Source organism: Solea solea, chromosome 11 (assembly GCF_958295425.1).
Source record: "Solea solea chromosome 11, fSolSol10.1, whole genome shotgun sequence".
Lineage (NCBI taxonomy): Eukaryota > Metazoa > Chordata > Actinopteri > Pleuronectiformes > Soleidae > Solea > Solea solea.
In genome coordinates, this window is record NC_081144.1 from 24,395,898 (window position 1) to 24,417,881 (window position 21,984).

The window sequence follows — 21,984 nt, forward strand, 5'->3', positions numbered from 1 at the left end:
TGTGATCGATAATCGATCACGTTATTGATCCAAAGAAATAATCAAAGGCAACAGAGACGACAGGTCACGTGTTTCACAACGAGATAGGAAAAGGTTCTGTGGTTCTGTTTATAATGAACAAGGTTCTGTGGTTCTGTTCATAATGAACAAGGTTCTGTAGTTCTGTTCATAATGAACGAGGTTCTGTGGTTCTGTTCATAATGAACAAGGTTCTGTGGTTCTGTTCATAATGAACGAGGTTCTGCATCAGTCAGACATTACACGCTAATGTACTATCACACGGTTCTGTGTTTCAGTTTGTAATAAACAAGGTTCTGTTTATAATAAATTAGGTTCTGCGTCAGTCTAACGTTCTGCGCTAATGTACCTTCACATGTTCATTCACGGTTCTGTTGATAATAAACATGGTTTTGTGTTTATGTTCATAATAAATGAGGTTCTGCGTCAGTCTAACGTTCCAGGCAAACATACTTTGACGGTTCTGTTCATAACAAACTAGGTCCTGTGGTTCTGTTCATAATAAACAAGGTTCTGCGGCATTCTAAAGTTCCTTGCTAACGTACTTTCACGTGTTAATTCATGGTTCTGTTCATAATAAACAAGGTCCTGTGGTTCTGTTTATAATGAATGAACGAGGTTCTGTGGTTCAGTTCATTGTAGATGAGGTTCTGTGGTTCTGTTCATAATGAACAAGGTTTTGTGGTTCTGTTCATAATAAACAAGGTCCTGTGGTTCTGTTCATAATGAACAAGGTTATGTGGTTCTGTTCATAATGAACAAGGTTCTGTTCATTATGGATGAGGTTCTGTGGTTCTGTTCATAATGAACAAGGTTCTGTGGTTCTGTTCATAATAAACGAGGTCCTGTGGTTCTGTTCATAATAAACGAGGTTATGTGGTTCTGTTCATAATGAACAAGGTTCTGTGGTTCTGTTCATAATGAAAAGGTCCTGTGGTTCTGTTCATAATAAACGAGGTTCTGTGGTTCTGTTCTTCCTCACATCTCTTCTTGCTCGACTGTAAACTTTTACTAAAACGCTGACTCACTGTCGCTGAGGTGATGTCACGCCATGGTTGTGTTTTGAAATGATGAAAACAGAAGAGACCTCAGTCCACACCTAAGGTGGGAGTGATCAGAAAAATCAGAATCTGATCAGATTATGATCAGAATATGATCAGTACACACACACACATACACACACATTCACACACACAGACAGAGGTCCAGCTGCTCGAGGTCAGGAGGCATCATGGGAGGAAGTGAACAGTGTCAGCCAATTGTTTCCTGTGTGTGTGTGTGTGTGTGTGTGTGTGCGCAATCCTTTTAGGTACCAGTGTCAATCATGGACATGTTCATTTTGTCGTGTGTGAGTTTACATGTGATTTAAAGATGCAATACATTTACGTGACATTAGAAGTCAGTCTAGTCTAGTCTAACTTAAACCACATTTAAAACACATGTAAACATGTTAGTCTGACTTAAATTGCACTAAATCACATTTGTCACACACAGATCATGTGACTGCATGTTTTTGTTCAGCTAGTCCTGAGTTCGGTTCAGTTAGACCTGAGTCAGGTTTAGTCCAGAGTCAGGTTCAGTTAGACCTGAGTCAAGTTCAGTTAGATCTAAGTCAGGTTTGGTTAGACCTGAGTCAGGTTCAGTCCCGAGTTTGGTTCAGTCAGACCTGAGTCAGGTTCAGTCCTGAGTCAGGTTTAGTCAGACCTGAGTCCGGTTCAGTTCAGAGTCAGGTTCAGTCAGACCTGAGTCAGGTTCAGTCAGTCCAGAGTCAGGTTCAGTCAGACCTGAGTCAGGTTCAGTCAGTCCAGAGTCAGGTTCAGTCAGACCTGGTTCAGGTTCTACAGATGTCCACCAAACCTGGACAAAGTCAGGCTGCTTGATTTCCTGGACCGATGAGGAAACTGAATTTATGGTCTGTCAACTTACATTTCATTTAATGCTCAGATGAATGTGAATCGTGCTCGACATGTTAATACTCAACTGAAAACTGCTTCATACTAACCAGCTGCTGCCCCCTAGTGGAGCAGGACAGGAACAGTGGAGCGATGTCATCGAGCACACACACACACACACACACACACACACACACAGGGTGGCGTACACCACACCATCTCTGCTCATTTTAGCCTTTAATGGACGACACCACGTTTTAAGACCTTCTAACATTTCCACTGTTATTACAGAACAAACCTGTGTGTGTGTGTGTGTGTGTGTATGTCGCTCCTAATGCACAGATTGCGAGTGTTTTGGTGAAAGGTCGACAGGAATGTAAAGAACATGTGATAAGTAGTAAATGAGTTAAATGTTCGTTCCTTTAAACAGAGTCTGTTTCTTTTCTACGCTTTGACTTTTTTTAAACCGTTCAACATGAAGTGAAGCTGTAAACTAAACACAGTGTGTGTGTGTGTGTGTGTGTGTGCGTGCAGAGTCTGAACAGACTCAGTTTTTATGACATCATTTATTCACAGTTTACAGTTTACTTTACCTTTAGATTTCTGTCGCTATTTAAAACTCATTTTCTTGTGCCGACCACAATAATTCAGTTTTCAAACCTAAAAACACAGGTCAGGAAAACAACAACATTCTCTTGAAAACCAAGATTGAAAACACAGACTCCTGAAAACACAGACTTCTGAAAACCCAAACTCTTGAAAACACAGACTATTGAAAACAAACTCTTGAAATCCCAGATTTCTGAAATCCCAGATTTCTGAAAACGCAGATTTCTGAAAACACAGACTCTTGAAAACACAGACTTTTGAAAATAGAGATATTTGAAAACAGTATTTGTGTTTTAATGTGGACGTTCTTAGGTGATGACGATAGTTTTACCCTCGTTTACGTCAAATCTCTATGGGGTTAAATTTGTTCCAATAATATTTGTATAAGTGCAGAGGGTGAGCCACACGTATTTCTTGATTTGAATGCGTGTTTTGAGATCCAAAAATAAAAAAATCCCATTTGTAATTGTAGTTCTGCATTTGTGGATCGCCAGCACACGCATTCCTCTCTTTCTACAGTTACAGATTTTTTTTCTTGCGCACGTCAGTAGCGTACTCTCATCATGCCTTTCGCTGTTTATGGACGCGTCGAAAGGGGCGGTGCTCTATCCAGTTCTCATAATACATCCATGCCATGGAGTGCATTGTCACTTTAGCTAGATTGTACTTGTAAAACGCTGCCACCTGCTGACGGAGGGAGGCATTATTGAGACAAATATAACGTCTCAAAAATCCGTAACTGTGGAAAGAGAGGAATGCGTGTGCTGGCGATCCACAAATGCGGAATCACAGTTCACAAATGCAATTTTTAGTTTTACAAATGTCATATAATTTACAAATACAAATCTATATTTGTAGAAATCAATATACAAGTTACAAATGGGATTTTTTTATTTGTGGATCTCAAAACACAAATCAAGAAATATGTGTGGATCATCCTCTGCACATACACAAATATATGTGTATGTGCAGAGTACAAAAAAATATAATACAAAAATATTATTGGAACAAATAAATCGACTTCCTGTTTACATGGACAGTGATGTGATTGATGTTTTCAGGTGTGTTATGAAACTGACATTTGTTGATTGTGTTCGTTTTGTGGTGGAATAAAAGACGTGTATGTCCAATAGGGGGCGCTCTCTTCTGAGTTGGTTAAACCTTAAATGACAGACAGGTAACAGAGAGGTAACTAAACTTTTGGGGGAGTCACCGTGGTTACCATGGTCACAGACTGTGGTCACTGGTTGTGTGAGTGGAAACCTGAGGTTGAACTGGTGACGTTAATCTGTACAATCTGACACACATGGTTACTTTGATTGGTCGTTACTGTGACCTCACTGTGATGTTTATGTCTCTGACTTCCATCAGTTGATCGTGCGTGTGTGTGCGTTTGTGCGTGTGTGTGTGTTTGTGTGTGTGTGAGACAGACAGACAGTTAATGCATCTGTTTGTGGTTCATGTTCAGATTTCAAAGCTGTACATTGTAAATACAGTAAACACAGTCACTGACTCATTTACTGTTAATTAAATCTGTCACCACACACACACACACACACACAGTGTTGTCTCTGCTGTGATTGGTCACGGTGTTAGCGTTGTCTCTGCTGTGATTGGTCACGGTGTTAGCGTTGTCTCTGCTGTGATTGGTCACGGTGTTAACGTTGTCTCTGCTGTGATTGGTCACTGTGTTAGCATTGTGTCTGCTGTGATTGGTCTCTGTGTTAGCGTTGTCTCTGCTGTGATTGGTCACGGTGGTTTAGCGTTGTCTCTGCTGTGATTGGTCTCTGTGTTAGCGTATTCGCTGCTGTGATTGGTCACGGTGTTAGCGTTGTCTCTGCTGTGATTGGTCACGGTGTTAGCGTTGTCTCTGCTGTGATTGGTCACGGTGTTAACGTTGTCTCTGCTGTGATTGGTCTGTGTTAGCGTTGTCTCTGCTGTGATTGGTCTCTGTGTTAGCGTTGTCTCTGCTGTGATTGGTCTCTGTGTTAGCATTGTCTCTGCTGTGATTGGTCTGTGTTAGCGTTGTCTCTGCTGTGATTGGTCTCTGTGTTAGCGTTGTCTCTGCTGTGATTGGTCACTGTGTTAGCGTTGTCTCCGCTGTGATTGGTCTCTGTGTTAGCGTTGTCTCCGCTGTGATTGGTCTCTGTGTTCACGTTGTCTCCGCTGTGATTGGTCACTGTGTTAGCGTTGTGTCTGCTGTGATTGGTCTCTGTGTTAGCGTTGTCTCTGCTGTGATTGGTCACTGTGTTAGCGTTGTCTCTGCTGTGATTGGTCTGTGTTAGCGTTGTCTCTGCTGTGATTGGTCTCTGTGTTAGCGTTGTCTCTGCTGTGATTGGTCTCTGTGTTAGCGTATTCTCTGCTGTGATTGGTCTCTGTGTTAGCGTTGTCTCTGCTGTGATTGGTCTGTGTTAGCGTTGTCTCTGCTGTGATTGGTCTCTGTGTTAGCGTATTCTCTGCTGTGATTGGTCTCTGTGTTAACGTTGTCTCTGCTGTGATTGGTCTCTGTGTTAGCGTATTCTCTGCTGTGATTGGTCTCTGTGTTAACGTTGTCTCTGCTGTGATTGGTCACAGTGTTAGCTGCTGTCTCTCAGGTTTCGTGCGGACCGAGGCATTTCCCTGAGATGATACCGTGTTTACAGAGGTGAAGAGAAACGTGCTGGAGTTCGTTCTTCATCTTTCTTCAGGTTTAACAAACACAGTTTGTCTCCTGTGAGATAAATAGAATAGAATAGAATAGAATAGAAAATACTTTATTAATCCCTTGCGGGAAATTCTTTTGTCACAGCGCTCCAGTGTACAAAGGTAACAGATGTTGTAACAGCAATTTTTTTGGAAATTACAAAATTACAAACTATAAGAAGAAGTAGGAGTAAACATAAGAATAAAATTACAAAATTAAAGAATACTATTAAAATAAGAATAAATTTACAGAGTTAAACATTTCCAGAATATACTTCACAACTTGTACTTCCCCCTCCCCCCATATTAACAATATATACAGAGGAAGTATAAGCCTATTTATCATACAGAGGAATTGTACAGCTTAATGGCCACAGGCAGGAATGATTTCCTGTGGCGTTCTGTGGTGCAGCGTGGTAGAATAAGTCTCTTGCTGAATGTGCTTCTGTGGCTGGTCAGCACATCATGTAGAGGATGGAGGGAGTTGTCCAGTATGGACCTAATCCTGGACAACATCCTTCTCTCTGACACTGCTGTCAGGGAGTCAATCTCCTCTCCAACAACATGGCTGGCTTTGCGGATGAGTTTGTTAAGTCTGTTGGCGTCCCGCACCTTCAGTCTGCTGCCCCAGCACGCCACAGCGTAGAGAATGGCACTGGCCACCACAGACTCGTAAAACATCCGCAGCATTTTCCGGCAGATGTTGAAGGACCTCAGCCGCCTCAGAAAATAGAGACGGCTTTGACCCTTCCTGTAGAGTGCGTCTGTGTTTTTAGTCCAGTCCAGTTTATTGTCCAAGTACACCCCTAAGTACTTGTAATCCTCAACTATGTCCACGTTAACCCCACGGATGGAGATAGGGGTCACTGGAGCCCTGGTCCTCCTCAGGTCCACCACCAGTTCTTTAGTTTTTGTCGCGTTGAGCTGCAGATGGTTCTGCTCACACCACGTGACAAAGTTGTCCACCACACCCCTGTACTCAGTCTCCTCACCCTTACTGATAAGTCCAACTACTGCAGAGTCGTCAGAAAACTTCTGAAGATGGCAGGTCTCTGTGCAGCAGCTGAAGTTCGTGGTGTACAGGGTGAAGAGGAAGGGAGAGAGGACCGTCCCCTGCGGTGCCCCGGTGTTGCTGATCAGTCTGTCTGATGTGCAGTGCTGCAGGCGCACATACTGTGGTCTGCCAGTCAGGTAATCCACAATCCAGGACACAAGGGGGGGCTCCACCCGCATAGCTGTCAGTTTCTCACTCAGTAGAGCTGGCCTGATGGTGTTGAATGCACTGGAGAAGTCAAAAAACATGACTCTTACAGTGCTCGCCGGCTTGTCCAGGTGAGCGTAGACACGGTCTAGCAGGTAGATGATGGCATCCTCAACTCCTAGTCGGGGCTGGTAGGCGAACTGGAGGGGGTCTAGCAGTGGTCTCACCATGGGCCGGAGCTGATCCAGGATGAGTCTCTCCAGGGTCTTCATTATGTGTGACGTCAGTGCCACCGGTCTGTAGTCCTTGGATCCGCTGGGGCGTGGTATCTTGGGCACAGGAACGATGCATGACGTCTTCCACAGCACGGGGACCCTGTGAAGACTCAGACTCAGGCTGAAGATGTGTTGTAGCACTCCACATAGCTGGAGGGAACAAGCTTTCAGAACCCTGGGGCTCACACCATCAGGTCCTGCAGACTTGCCTGCATGGAGTCTCTTCAGCTGCCTCATGATTTGGTCAGCGGTGATGTGGAGTGAGGGGGTGACCTGTGGGGGAGGGGTAGGGGTGTTGTCTTGGAGAGTGTTGTCACTTTGGGAGACAGGGGAGGAGGAGGTGTGTGGGGGGCCATCACTGGGGGAAGAGTGGCTGTAGGAGGGGGGAGGGAGAGAGAGTGGAGTGGGCGCTAACTGCAGGCATGCAGGAGAGGAGCCCATGGGAGGATGAGCCGGGGTCACCGAGTCAAATCTGTTAAAAAACAGATTCATCGCGTTTGCACAGTCCATGCTGCCCCCAACTCCTCTATTGCTGGTTGGTCTGAAGCCAGTGATGGTTCTCATTCCACTCCAGACCTCCCTCATGTTGTTCTGCTGGAGCTTCCACTCCAGCTTCCTCCTATACTTCTGTTTGGCCTCCTTGATCTTCACCTTCAGCTCCTTCTGGATTGTTCGCACCTCCTCCCTGTTGCCAGCTGTGAAAGCCCTCTTCTTCTCATTGAGGATGGTTTTGACTTCCTTTGTTACCCACGGTTTGTTATTTGGGTAACAAAGGACAGTCTCCGGTGGGACGATGGTGTCAACACAGAAGTTGATATAGTCCGTTACACACACTGTGAGCCCATCAATGTCCTCTCCATGCGGCTCACAGAGCGTCTGCCAGTCTGTCACTTCAAAGCATCCCCGCAGTGTCTCATAGGCCTCATCAGACCATCTCCTCACGATCTTTGTGGTTACAGGCTGGCTCTTCACCACAGGCACATAACAGGGTTTGAGGTGAATCAGGTTGTGATCTGACCTGCCAAGTGGGGGGAGAGGAGAGGAGCTGTATGCCTCCTTAGCATTAGCATACAGCAAGTCAATGGTTCTCTCCTCTCTGGTGGGACAGCTCACATACTGTGTGAATGTGGGGAGTGTAGTGTCCATGGTGATATGATTAAAGTCACCCGAGATAGCAATGAATGCACTTGGGTGCTGAGTCTGTAGCTGGGCTATGGCAGAGTGAATAGAATCATTTGCCGACGTCGGGTTTGCAGAGGGGGGGACATAAACAGCCACCATGATTACCTGTGAAAACTCCCTGGGCAGATAATATGGTCGAAGTCCAACAGCACAAAGTTCCATGTTCGGGTCACAGATGATCTCCTTGATGGTGATGTGAGCGGGGTTGCACCATCGGTTGTTTACCAGCACAGCGACACCCCCACCTTTGCGCTTGCCGCTCTTGGCGCAGTCTCTGTCGGCCCGTACGGTGTGGAAGCCCGCGATGGAGACGTTGTCATCAGGAATATCCTGGTGCAGCCATGTCTCTGTAAAACACATTATGCTGCATTCCCGATACTCCTTCTGGCTCCGGGCTAGCGCTGTCAGCTCGTCCATCTTGTTGCCCAGGGACCTCACGTTCCCCATGATGAGAGAGGGGAGACACGTCTTAAATCTCCGCTTTTCTAACCTCCGCTGTCTCAACCCGTCGTTTTTCTTCTGTTTCAATCCTCCTCTGCGTCCCCGATGCGTTTTTCTCCGTAGCTCCGCTGGAACCTCTGCCGGTCTGTCCGCTGGGCCAGCCGGCTTCAGGTCGATCAGCTGTTCTCTGGAGTAAACAATCTGATCGGCTTGGACTCGTTGTGCTGCGATGCCGGTTTGTAGCAGTATCACAGCGAGCAAAAAGGCAATAATATTAACAACCAGCATAATTAAATAGAGGGTTTTAAATAAAATAAAATAGTTTAAAAGTAAAGAAGTTTAACAAGAGAAAAAACGAATAAAATACGAAAGAATAGGAAAGTTACACGGAGCGACTGCAACAGGCTGCACGCGTGTTGACGCATGCGCACTCAATGCCAGACAGTTGTTTTTCAACATGTCGTATAGTTTCATTTTTAAGAATTATGATTATGATCAGGAGGACACAGTCGACGCCGATGCTTCACTGGAGCAGCACGTTAGCACGTTAGCGTTTGAGCTGTTAATAGCAGCACTAAGAGTGTGTGTGTGTGTGTGTGTGTGTGTGTGTGTGTGTGTGTGTAATTACAGAGGGCGAGCGAGGGGACGAGCAGCTTCACACTTCACTGTGTTTATGTAATTACAGGAAGGGACACAACAATCAAACTAAATTAGGTCACTGATTGTCTCTGTAAAGGAGCAGTCTGCCTTTTATTAGCAGTGAAAAGAAATGCAGCTGATTTTTATACTTAATGGAAGAACATGTATAATGTCATACTATATATATAAGGGCTGGGCGATATGGACCAAAACTGATTGCGATATTATAACGATATTTTGAACAAAACGGGTCAGCTTGCTAGCTTACCAGTTGGCCACTCAGCTGACAGCTGAGAGCTGAAACAGCTGAAAGCTGAAAGCTGAAACCCGGCAGCCGGAGTGTACAACAGAAACCCGGAGACAGTAGACCAGAAACCCGGAGACCAGAGCCTCGGTGTTGGACACGGTCAACAACGAGCCGCTGATATGTTTTAAGTCAACTTGGAGCCGAAATTTGCAGCTAACACCTGAGTGGCTAACAGCTGGTGCCGCTAAACACTAGTGACAACAAACAGGCATTATGTCACTAGCTCAACTTTTATTTTGTAGTAACGAGTAACAAAGATGGTTAAGAAAAATGTATCGGAGTAAAAGTAGACATTTTATTTAGGAAAATAACAGCGCCATTATTCTTTTTCTTAGCCACCAACTGTCTCTCCACCTGCACTCGTGTCCGCCACATTTTCGTTCAAAGGCTGTTGTGATGTGTAGCGTGGGTGGGAGAACACTACGTCGTACGTACATGTAAGGGGCGTGGCTGAGCAGCTGAACTAGGCTTGTAGGCTCAGAGAGAAGCGGTCAGCTTTATTAAATAGCGTTCGCAAGGCAACATAAAAATAATATATCATTTATTATATTGTCTCAACTGCATATCTCTTTCAAAAATATACCAGTATTACTCTTACTACCGGTATATCGCCCAGCCCTAACATATACATATGTGTATATATATATTTATCTATTGTTTTTGTGTGTTTCTCTGTGTGTGTGTGTGTGTGTGTCTCAGAAATGACCTTCACGTTCTCTGACCTTTTTTTGACTGCATCAGCAGATTTTGTTCTTCACAGGCGCCGTCTTTAATTTATCTGCACGTTTAAGACCAACAAAATATACTTTACACCAGTGCTGTCAAACGAGTAAAATATTTAATCGTGATTAATTGCATTAATGTCATAGTTAACTCAGGATTAATCGCACATTTATTCATTTATCTATTCTCAATGTCCCTTGATTGAATGAAGGCATGAATGAATGAAGGTAACATAATAACACATTTGTCCACATGCTGTTGATGAATGAATGAACGAATGAAGGTAACATAATAACACCTTTGTCCACATGTTGATGCATGAATGAGTGAATGAAGGTAACTGTTGGACTGTGCCCTCAATTATTTGTTTATTTGTATTTATTATTTATTGATGAGAAGAACTACGAGCTATGGGAGACGAAATTCTTGGGCCACCTTCGTTTGGAAGGGTTAAAGGACACAATTCTAACAGAGCCCACCACTGAAAAAGCAGATGAGCTGCTGGCAGATGAGGGAAAGAACGCTGAGGCCTACGCGGAGTTGATCCAGTTCTTGGATGATAAGAGTTTGTCGCTGGTGATGCGAGAGGCCGCCGATGACGGGAGAGAAGCTCTGAAGATTTTGAGAGACTATTATCAAGGTAAAGGAACGCCACGTATCATAAGCCTCTATACAGAACTGACTTCACTTCAAAAGTCACAGAGTGAAAGTGTGACTGAGTATGTGATCCGAGCAGAGACCGCGATCACAGCATTAAGAAATGCCGGCGAGACATTAAGTGATGGACTATTAGTTGCTATGGTTCTGAAAGGTCTGCCTGAAGGCTACAAACCTTTTGTGATCCATGTCACACAACACGTTGAGACCATAACTTTTGCTGAGTTTAAAACAAAGCTACGGAGCTACGAAGACATGGAAGAGATGCGCACTGCTGCAGCCACAGACGATAACGTGATGCAGCTGCGCACACGGCAGCAAAAAGAGCGAGAAGCCAGCACATGCGACTGGGGAGCTGAGAGGATTTCAGCGGCGGATGTGGTGTGCTTTAGGTGTGGTCTGAAGGGACACTTGGCCAGAGCCTGCCAGCGCAAACTGTGGTGTGGTCACTGCAAGAGCGCCACACACCAGGACTTGACCTGCATGCGGAAACAGCGCAGAAACCGGGACGACGCACGGAAAGTCTCCGGGGAGAGATAGGACCAGGACATGGAGTACGCCTTCCGGGTGAGCGAGGGGGCAGCAGATGTCAACGTGAAGGGCCTGATGGTTGACTGCGGGGCGACCTCGCATATCATCACAGACCTCATAAAGGCGACATAGAATGCTTGTATCACACATATATGTTAGTTATGGAGGTCTACTTACATATATTAACTTGTTTTCATGGTTAAAAACCTCCCAGTCACTGCAAACGAGCCGATCAAAATATCTCCTCACTGACGCTCTCGTCAGCCGCGCTGTTTCAGACCAAAACCACACCCCCAGAACGTGGACTGTGTTGTTATTGGCCAGCCAACGAGAGCTTTCCTACTGTCCTGTGATTGGCCAGGTACCTGGAAGTGACGTAATAGATAGGCCAGCTCTCAGATACACAGCTCCCCCTCTGGCACGGTGGATGCTCTGCATCTCAGCAGCTACAACGGGAGTAGTTCTTCTTCTTCTGTGGTTGAATGTACGCAACCGGATGTGCCCGGACTAGTGCCCGCACCAGGAGGCGCTACAGGGTGAGAGGAGTGGTGAGGATTTCTGACGACATCATCAGCATAGGGAAGTGCCGATCCGCTTCGCAGAGCCCAGGAAAACAATACAACACTATTTTCTCAGCAGTGGCTGAACTGTTTGTTCTGAAACTTTAAACATAAATGAGGTCATGACGCAGATACACACACATACGCAGCGTTAATTGGAGCTTCCGGTCCATGTCGCCTTTAAGAAGTTTGATGAAAAGTTCCAGGCCGGGACACACTCCGTGGAGCTGGCTGATGGCACAAGGTGCAAGGGCGTGGCAGAGCGCAGAGGCGACGCAGAAGTCCGTCTGATCGACAGCAGAGGAACACACCTGAAGACAATTCTGAGACGGCGTTGTACATCCCATCCTACCCTCAAGACATTTTTTCTGTGAAGGCAGCTACTAGCAATGGTGCAACCATGGTCTTCAAGAAGAGGAACAACGTTCTGATCCACAGAGACGTTACAAAATGTAACATTCACTTACATGACAGTCTATATTATTTGCACACGATAAAAGACAATAATGGTGAGGATCAATGTAAGGGGTGTCATGATATACAGACATGGCTTGAGGTACTCGGACACTGTAATTATGATGACATTCAGAGGTTACAACATGTTGTTGATGGTATGAAAATTAAGGGGTCAACAAACAAACCTCTACATTGTGATGTGTGCACTCTGGAAGTTTTTCAAACCAGAAACCGAGATCCAGATGTGAGAGCTAAAATCCCCCTAGAGCTAATTCACACAGATTTGGTGGGACCAATCCAACCTGAGTGTAAAGATGGGTACAGATATGCACTTTCATTCACTGATGATTGCAGTGCAGTGTTTCTTGAAGAATAAAAGTGATACAGTACTAGCAACAGAAAGGTTTCTTTCCCATATCAGTCATCATCTACCGCTTTATCCTCTGCCAGAGGGTCACGGGGGGTGCCAATCTTAGCTACATCGGGCGATAGGCGGGGTACACCCTGGACAGTTCGCCAGTCCATCACAGATAGAGACAAACAACCAATCACTCTCACACTCACTCCTATGGCCAATGTAGAGTGTTCAATTTACCTATCCCCACATTGCATGTTTTTGGACTGTGGGAGGAAGCCGGAGAGAACCCACGCACAGAGCATGCAAACTCCATGCAGAAAGGCCCTTGTTCCAACCGGGGCTCGTACCCGGGTCTTCTCGCTGCAAGGCGAGAGTGCTAACCACTACACTGCCGTGTGGCCCTTACTGCCCCATATGGCAAAATTGAATTGCTTTAGATCTGACAACGGTACTGAATTTACTGGAAAAGGTTACCAGACCTTACTCATTAAAAATGGGATCCGTCATGAAACATCAGCACCTTACTCCCCACACCAAAATGGAACTGCTGAGCACAACTGGCGCACACTTTTTGACATGGCGAGATGTATGTTAATAGAAAGTAGTTTGCCAAAACAGTTGGCAAAACCAGACTGCCAGTATAGTGAGGAACCGGTGCTTTAATAAACGCACAGGGCAGACACCAGTCCAAGCATTGACAGGGAGACGGCCCAACTTGTCTAGAATGCAACAATTTGGTTCACAGTGTTTTGTTTATAAACAAGACAAGAGAAAACTAGATCCAAGATCTGAAAAATGTGTTTTTATCGGGTACGACAAAAACAGTCCTGCATACATTGTCTACTTTCCTGACAGCCAGAAGGTGCAGAAGCACAGATTAGTAAAGTTTGTGATTAGAACAGGTGTAGAACAGCAGACCCAGACTATCTTAACACCAGAGGATGATGACTTCATACAGTATAGGTCCAGAAGTCCAAACCCACATGTTAAAACGGAACATGAACCTGAAGGGAGCCAACCACAGACAGTTGGAGTCAAGTGTGAGTTTGAGTCTCAACGATACCCCTCTAGAGAGAGGAGGCAGCCAGATAGATACACAGATAGCACTGGGTAAATATATGTTAAAGGGGGTGACTGATCAAGTCCAAAGTAACATAGATTACTGTTATCGAGTGGTGTGTAACATACCTGTTTCATTTACAGAGGCTGTGACCTCGGATAAGTCAAAGCAATGGATGAGGAAATGCACGCACTTAGAGAGAACAATACATTCACACTAACTGAGTTACCTGAGGGTAAGAAAGCAGTGGGGGGTAGATGGGTGTATGCTATTAAAACTAATGTTGATGGATCTGATAAATACAAAGCCTGTTACGTTGCTAAGGGATACAGTCAAGAGATTGGTGTAGATTATGAGGAGACATTTTCTCCTACAGCTCACATGACCAGTGTCAGAATTTTGATGCAGAAAGCAGCACAGGAACATTTTATCCTGCACCAAATGGATTTAAAGACAGCCTACTTAAATGCACCCATAGACTGTGAGATTTACATGGAACAGCCAGAGGGCTACAAGATAAAATCTCACACAAAAGAAGTGTTGGTGTACAAGTTAGAGGAGTCACTGTATGGGTTAAAACAATCGGGCAGAAATTGGAACAAGCTGTTACATGAGTCCCTGACCCAAAATAAGTTTCGACAAAATCAGGCTGACCACTGTGTTTATACAAGGGAAACAAAACATGGGGCGGATTATGGTCATTTGGGTGGATGATTTAATAATTGCAGCTAGTGATGAAAAAGCTTTGAAGTTTACAAAGGACATGCTTATTGCCAGATTTCAAATGAAAGATTTGGGCAAATTAAAACATTTTCTTGGCATTGATTTTTACCAGAGTCAATACGGTATAACAATGTCACAATCAAAATATATTGGTAAAATTCTGGGACGGTTCAACATGGAAGATTATAAACCTAGATCAACACCTTGTGAACAGAAATGACATTTCACTGATGATGCTGCATTGATGGGTGATGCTCAAATTTACAGAGAGGCTGTGGGTAGTCAAGACCGGATTTGAGTTTTGTTGTGAGCAAACTATCACAGTATTTACGAAGTACAACAGGGTATTGTGTAAGCCTAACTCGGACAGGCACTTTAGTGTCATGGAAAACCAAAAAGCAGCCCACAGTAGCACTGTCCACTTGTGAAGCAGAGTATATTGCTCTAGCTACAACCATTCAAGAGTGTCTGTACCTCATACAGCGCTTGGATAGTATCGATAATCACCTGTATGCACTACCCAGGGTGTATGAAGACAATCTGGGCACAACTGCTCTGGCTAAGAATCCTGTCAGTAGACAGAGATGTAAACATGTGGACATAAAGTATCATTTCAAAAATGACTGCTCTGCTAACAGTAACATAGTAACACATTTGTCCACATGTTGTTGATGCATGAATGAATGAATGAAGGTAACATAGTAACACATTTGTCCACATGTTGTTGATGCATGAATGAATGAATGAAGGTGACATAGTAACACATTTGTCCACATGTTGTTGATGCATGAATGAATGAATGAAGGTAACATAGTAACACATTTGTCCACATGTTGTTGATGCATGAATGAATGAATGAAGGTAACATAGTAACACATTTGTCCACATGTTGTTGATGCATGAATGAATGAATGAAGGTAACATAGTAACACATTTGTCCACATGTTGTTGATGCATGAATGAATGAATGAATGAATGAAGGTAACATAGTAACACATTTGTCCACATGTTGTTGATGCATGAATGAATGAATGAAGGTAACATAGTAACACATTTGTCCACATGTTGTTGATGCATGAATGAATGCATGAAGGTAACATAGTAACACATTTGTCCACATGTTGTTGATGCATGAATGAATGAATGAAGGTAACATAGTAACACATTTGTCCACATGTTGTTGATGCATGAATGAATGAATGAATGAAGGTAACATAGTAACACATTTGTCCACATGTTGTTGATGCATGAATGAATGAATGAAGGTGACATAGTAACACATTTGTCCACATGTTGTTGATGCATGAATGAATGAATGAAGGTAACATAGTAACACATTTGTCCACATGTTGTTGATGCATGAATGAATGAATGAAGGTAACATAGTAACACATTTGTCCACATGTTGTTGATGCATGAATGAATGAATGAAGGTAACATAGTTACACATTTGTCCACATGTTGTTGATGCATGAATGAAGGTAAAATAGTAACACATTTGTCCACATGTTGATGCATGAATGAATGAATGAATGACGGCAAGAATGAATAAAGGTAACATAATAACACATTTGTCCACATGTTGATGCATGAATGAATGAATTAAGGTAACATAGAAACACATTTGTCCACATGTTGATGCATGAATGAATGAATGAAGGTAACATAGTAACACATTTGTCCACATGTTGTTGATGCATGAATGAATGAATGACGGCAAGAATGAATGAAGGTAACATAATAACACATTTGTCCACATGTTGATGCATGAATGAATGAATGAAGGTAACATAGTAACACATTTGTCCACATGTTGATGCATAAATGAATGAATGAAGGTAACATAGTAACACATTTGTCCACATGTTGATGCATGAATGAATGAATGATGGCAAGAATGAATGAAGGCAACATAATAACACATATGTCCACATGTTGTTGATGAATGAATGAATTCATAGGTCAAACTCAGACCTGATCATGTTCATCAGATTGAACTGTGAATGATTTTTGTACAGACCCCACCCCCTTCCTCCTCTTCCTCCACCTTCACCCCCTCACTCCCTCACCCTCAGCTCTGTGACTTAGACTCAGTGTGAATCACTAAAAATCAGGGACAAAGACACTTTGTTGCTGCAGAGGACGAATACAGTGGCCGGGTGGTCTGTTGTGGAGGGGGGCGGGGCCAGCAGTGTGGGGGGGGGGGAGAGACAATGCTCTCACTTTAGTGAATAGCCTCAGGTGTTTGAGGGAGCATCCACACACACACACACACACGTTTTAGTGCCTGAAACAGTGTTTTTTTTTTGAAAATGTGAAAACTCTGGCCTCGTGTTTCCATGGAAACAGAGATTACACTACTTTGTGTGTGTGTGTGTGTGTGTGTGTTCTTCTTCTTCTCTGTGTTTGGTGTAGTGTTAAAGTTACTGTCATGAACGACAGTGTTTTCAGTTGTTTGCATGTGGATGCAGGCAGAGCCGGATTAACGCAAAGGCAAACTAGGCATGTGCCTAGCTCTCAATTGGCAGGGGGCCCAGACAGAGGGGCACTCAAAACCTAAAAATGACTTGATTTACGCTCCTCGTCCTGATGACGCGCCGCTGTCAGGGCGTTCTGGCAACAGTCGCGCTGGGGGCAGGCGGGCGGGAGAGGCCGCAGCGAGTGCACATGTCCGTGGCGAGGTCCGGGCGGGGGTTCGCTGTAAACCACCTTCGCCCTGAGCCCTTCCAAGCCGATCTAGAGTCGGTCGCGGCGCACCACCGGCGGAGGAAATTTCATGTCAAACTTATGTGTGACATTGCACTATAGAAATGACTGAAACAGGACTAAAACGGACTAAAACTAATAAGCGTTTTAGTCCAAAATACTAAAACTAAGACTGAGACTAAATCTAGAATGGCTTCCAAAAACAACACTGCACAGTTCACCATCCAGACAAACATCCAGACCAGTGGAGAAAACTGCTGAACAGTCCAGACCAGGAGCTGAGCTGCTGAGTGTTGAATACCAGAAAATGGAAGAGAGGTGATGCTTGTCCATGAAAATAAACCTCTTTACCACGACAGCACAGTTTCACTTACTGCTAATTTTATTGGTCTTTGTATATTTGACTACTTATTAAACTATTCAATTTAATCAACACATTTAATAAAGTTTTTCTGCAAAATGCAATAGCTTACAACATTTATCTTATTTGCTCTGTTTACATAGCAATGCTGACACCTATTGGTGATTTACTGGTACTACTGCCTTAACAATGACACTCGCAATGGATAAGATAAGGATAATTTAATAGCATTTAATAGAGCCTTGTAGTAACGTATAAATACGGTAATAAAAATCAAAAAATAGTCTGATAGACTGTTTAATATACAACACATGACTTATTTTGACATACAAAGAACCAAGTCGTAACCAAAGACTACGCTATGTAAAATGTGAATTAACTTTTATTAGTAACTTTGGTAAGTTTCAGATTTCAATTCATAAATAACATCGATGGAGGGGGGTCCAAAAAATACAGTCTGCCTAGTATAATACATTTATTTTATCCGGCTCTGGATGCAGGTTTTTCCTCGTGTTTACGATGAACTATTTTGGAAACAGCAAAAAAAAGGTTGTTTGTGTTTGCACATGGCCACAGTGTCAGTAGTGATGTCACAGTGTGTGTGTGGGGGGGGTGGCTGACAGGGTGGGCGGAGCTGACAGGGTGTTCGTCTGACCTGATTGGTTCTCTGTGACAGTCGTCTGATCTTTCCATTGCATAGTCACATTTTCATTGAGCACATTCATGGTTTCATTGAGCATATTCATGTTTTCATTGAGCATATTCATGGTTTCATTGAGCATATTTATGGTTTCATTGAGCATATTCATGTTTTCATTGAACATAGTCATGGTTTCATTGAGCATATTCATGGTTTCATTGAGCATATTCATGATTTCATTCAGCAAATATAATATTTTCATTGAGCATATTCATGGTTTCATTGAGCATAGTCATGGTTTCATTGAGCATATACATGGTTTAATTCATGGATTAATGAAATGGTTCATGGTTTCATTGAGCATAGTTGTGTTTTTCTTTCACATTTTAGTCAAACATTAACCTGGGTTAACTTTATCTGGGTTAAATTCACTTGGGTTAACTTTACATGGGTTAACTTCAACTGGGTTAACCCCTTACAAAATAATTATAGTGAGATATAGATGTAACCACACACACACACACACACAGCATGTTAATAAATTCTTCTTCTGTGTCTCCACAGACATGATTCACTGAGTCGACTCATCATCACACCGGCAGCTCCTCCTCCACCTCCTCTCTCTGTCCACCATGTCCCCCCCCTCTCCTCCCCTCCTCTTCTCCCTCCTCTCTCGGCTCCTTCTTCTCCTCTCCTCCTCCCCCCTCCTCTCCGCCCTGGCGGCTCCTCCCCCTCCCCCCTCCTTGTCGGGCAGGACAGTGTTCCGGGCGTTCGACACCTCCCTCACCCACCTCACGGTTCACCAGAGGACAGGGGATGTGTTTGTCGGCGCCGTCAACCGAGTCCTGAAGCTGTCGTCCAACCTGACGGAGCTGAGGAGTCACATGACCGGACCGGTGGAGGACAATGCCAAGTGTTACCCTCCCCCGAGCGTCAGGGCCTGCGCTCACCGGTCTGTATACACACCTGTGTGTTTGTCTCTGTCCTCACCTGTCTCTGTCCTCACCTGTCTCTGTCCTCACCTGTCTCTGTCCTCAGCCTGGAGTCTTCAGACAACGTGAACAAGCTCCTCCTGGTGGACTACCTGGGGAACCGGCTGGTGGCGTGCGGCTCCATCTGGCAGGGAGTGTGTCAGTTCCTGCGTCTGGAGGATCTCTTCAAACTCGGAGAACCTCACCATCGCAAAGAACATTACCTGTCCGGAGCCAGAGAGGCTGATGGGATGGCAGGTAAGCTGGGCCTTGGGGGGGCTTGGGGGGCGGAGTCACGGCAGGTAAATGTCCGTGTAGATCAGAGGAAGAAACAGGAAACATGTGATGTAGCTGTGGATGTCTCCATAGGTGTGGTTGTGGGTGAGGATGACTGGACATCTGACCCCAAGAAGAAGAAGCCGGCGAAGGGCGGCAGCCGCCTGTTCATCGGTGCCGCCATCGACGGGAAGTCGGAGTATTTCCCGACACTGTCGAGCAGGAAGCTGGTGGCGGACGAGGAGAGCGTGAACATGTTCTCGCTGGTCTACCAGGACGAGTTTGTCTCCTCGCAGATCAAGATCCCATCGGACACGCTGTCGCTGTACCCGGCCTTCGACATCTACTACGTCTACGGCTTCTCCAGCCGCACCTATGTCTACTTCCTGACGCTGCAGCTGGACACGCAGCTGACACAGATGGACGCCGGAGGCGAGAAGTTCTTCACCTCAAAAATTGTCCGTATGTGCTCCAAGGACACGGAGTTCTACTCGTACGTGGAGTTTCCTCTGGGCTGCACCAAGGATGGCGTGGAGTACCGGCTGGTCCAGGCCGCGTACAAACACAAGCCAGGGCGTCGGCTGGCTCAGGCGCTCGGTCTGTCTGAGGACGACGACGTGCTGTTTGTCGTCTTCTCTCAGGTAACTGTCTGTCTGTCTGTCTGTCTGTCTGTCCGTCCGTCCTCTGTCCTCCCCTGACTCTCTGTGCTTTGTTGTTTGCCCTCAGGGACAGAAGAATCGCTCTAATCCGCCCAGAGAGACCGTCCTCTGTCTCTTCACACTCTTTGAAATCAACCTGGCCATGAGAGAGAGGATCCGCTCCTGTTACCGTGGAGAGGGACGACTCTCGTTACCATGGTTACTCAACAAGGAGCTGCCCTGCATCCACACGGTCAGTTCACCCATAGTCAGAGTCCAAGCCCTCGCCCCCTGTGTGTCTGAACACATCACAGTTTATCTTCACTACTCCTGAGTCATGTGATAGGTGTTTGTTTACATATTACACGTGTGAATAGTTGTAATCTGATTACACATTAATGTTGTAATTTGATTACATGTGTAAATGTTTGTAATCTGATTACCCGTGTGAATGGTTGTAATCTGATTACATGTGTGAATGTTGTAATCTGATTCCATGTGTAAATGTTGTAATCTGATTACACGTGAATGGTTGTAATCTGATTAAACATGTGAATGTTGTAATCTGGTTACACGGTTGAATGCTTGTAATCTGATTACACCTGTAAATTGTCATAATCTGATTACATGGTTTTAATCTGATTACATGTGTGAATGGTTGTAATCTGATTACTCGTGTGAATGTTGTAATCTGATTACTCGTGTGGATGGTTGTAATCTGATTACATGTGTGGATAGTTGTAATCTGATTACTCGTGTGAATGGTTGTAATCTGATTACGCGTGTTAATGGTTTTAATGTGTGTAAAGTTTAATGGTCAGACATTTTCTTCTGTCTTTGTCTCCACAGCCGAAGCAGATCGGAGACGTGTTCTGTGGTCTGGTGCTGAACCAGCCGCTCGGAGGCCTCAGGGTCATCGAGGGTCACCCGCTGTACGAGGACCGCACCGAGGGCATGGGCGCTGTGGCAGCGTACACCTACGGAGAATACACGGTGGTGTTTGTGGGAACCCGGAGTGGACAACTGAAGAAGGTGGGAGGAGTCTTTTTGTTCCTTCATGTCATAAGAGCCTGAAAATCCAGGTTCTGTTCTGCATTTGTCCTTCATGTTCTTCATGTTCTTCATGTTCTTCATGTCCTTCATGTCCCTCATGTCCTTCATGTCCTTCATGTTCTTCTTGATGTTCTTCTTGATGTTCTTCTCGACATTCTTCATGTTCTTCCCGATGATCTTCATGTTCTTCTTGATGTTCTTCCCGATGTTCTTCTTGATATTCTGTTCTCTCTCTGGGTAAAGAAAGAATAGAATCATTTCTAGAACGACCTCTGTGTTAAACATGTATGTTTGTGTTCACAAATGTTAGCATGTGCTGCTGAGCAAGCAAACTGTGATCATGTGATGTTGTCAGGACCAATCAGGTCGCTGCTCAGACGTTAGCTCTCACTCTGACGAACAGTTTTAAAATATAAACTGTTATCATTTTTAGTAAAAGCTGTTGTTGTTGTTGCCGTGGCAACAGTAGTAAAATAATTCCCACTAGCTGGTCTGACAGCTGATTGTCTTAATGTGAGTGAAGTTAGAGATAAACGAGGCGACGGGACAGGAAGCGGGGGGAGTGTCCCGGGAGAATTGTGTGTTTGTGTCTTTGTGTGTGTGTGAGACTGTGTGTGTGTGTGTGTGTGGCATGACTCCTCTCTCCCCTCAGGCTTGTTTGTTTTGGCATCAAACCTGACACACACACAGTCTCTCTCACACACACACACACCGTCTCACTCACACACACACACACGCACACACAGTCTCACACACACACTTAAGGAGCAGCTGGTGTTGCAGTTTTTATTGGTTGTAAATTAAATTACAGACTATCTTTAGTTGCCAGGGCAACAGAGACCACCCCCCCCCCCCCGTGCTGGTTGGTAGATTTGGTGGCGGCAGTGAAGCAGTCAGGACCAGTCAGGACCTGCTGCTTCCTCCTGTAAATAAACAACGTCCAGAAAAATAAACAAACTCACTTCAGTGGAGACTGAGTCCACTAAAGACCTGGATCTGACCAGGTTTAGCCTGGACTCTGTGGT

General features: G+C 44.7%; 1 protein-coding gene across 1 annotated transcript in view; it reads left to right on the forward strand.

Moving 5' to 3' along the window:
* plxna3 (plexin A3) overlaps positions 1 to 21,984 on the forward strand; it is a 45,288-nt gene that overhangs the window by 1,097 nt on the left and 22,207 nt on the right. Inside the window, exons 2-6 of the mRNA XM_058641820.1 lie at positions 18,586 to 18,973; positions 19,060 to 19,250; positions 19,362 to 19,909; positions 19,995 to 20,159; positions 20,756 to 20,938. Of these exons, the coding sequence (XP_058497803.1) occupies positions 18,654 to 18,973; positions 19,060 to 19,250; positions 19,362 to 19,909; positions 19,995 to 20,159; positions 20,756 to 20,938 (1,407 nt within the window). The 5' untranslated portion in view covers positions 18,586 to 18,653. The remainder of the gene's footprint in view (positions 1 to 18,585; positions 18,974 to 19,059; positions 19,251 to 19,361; positions 19,910 to 19,994; positions 20,160 to 20,755; positions 20,939 to 21,984) is intronic.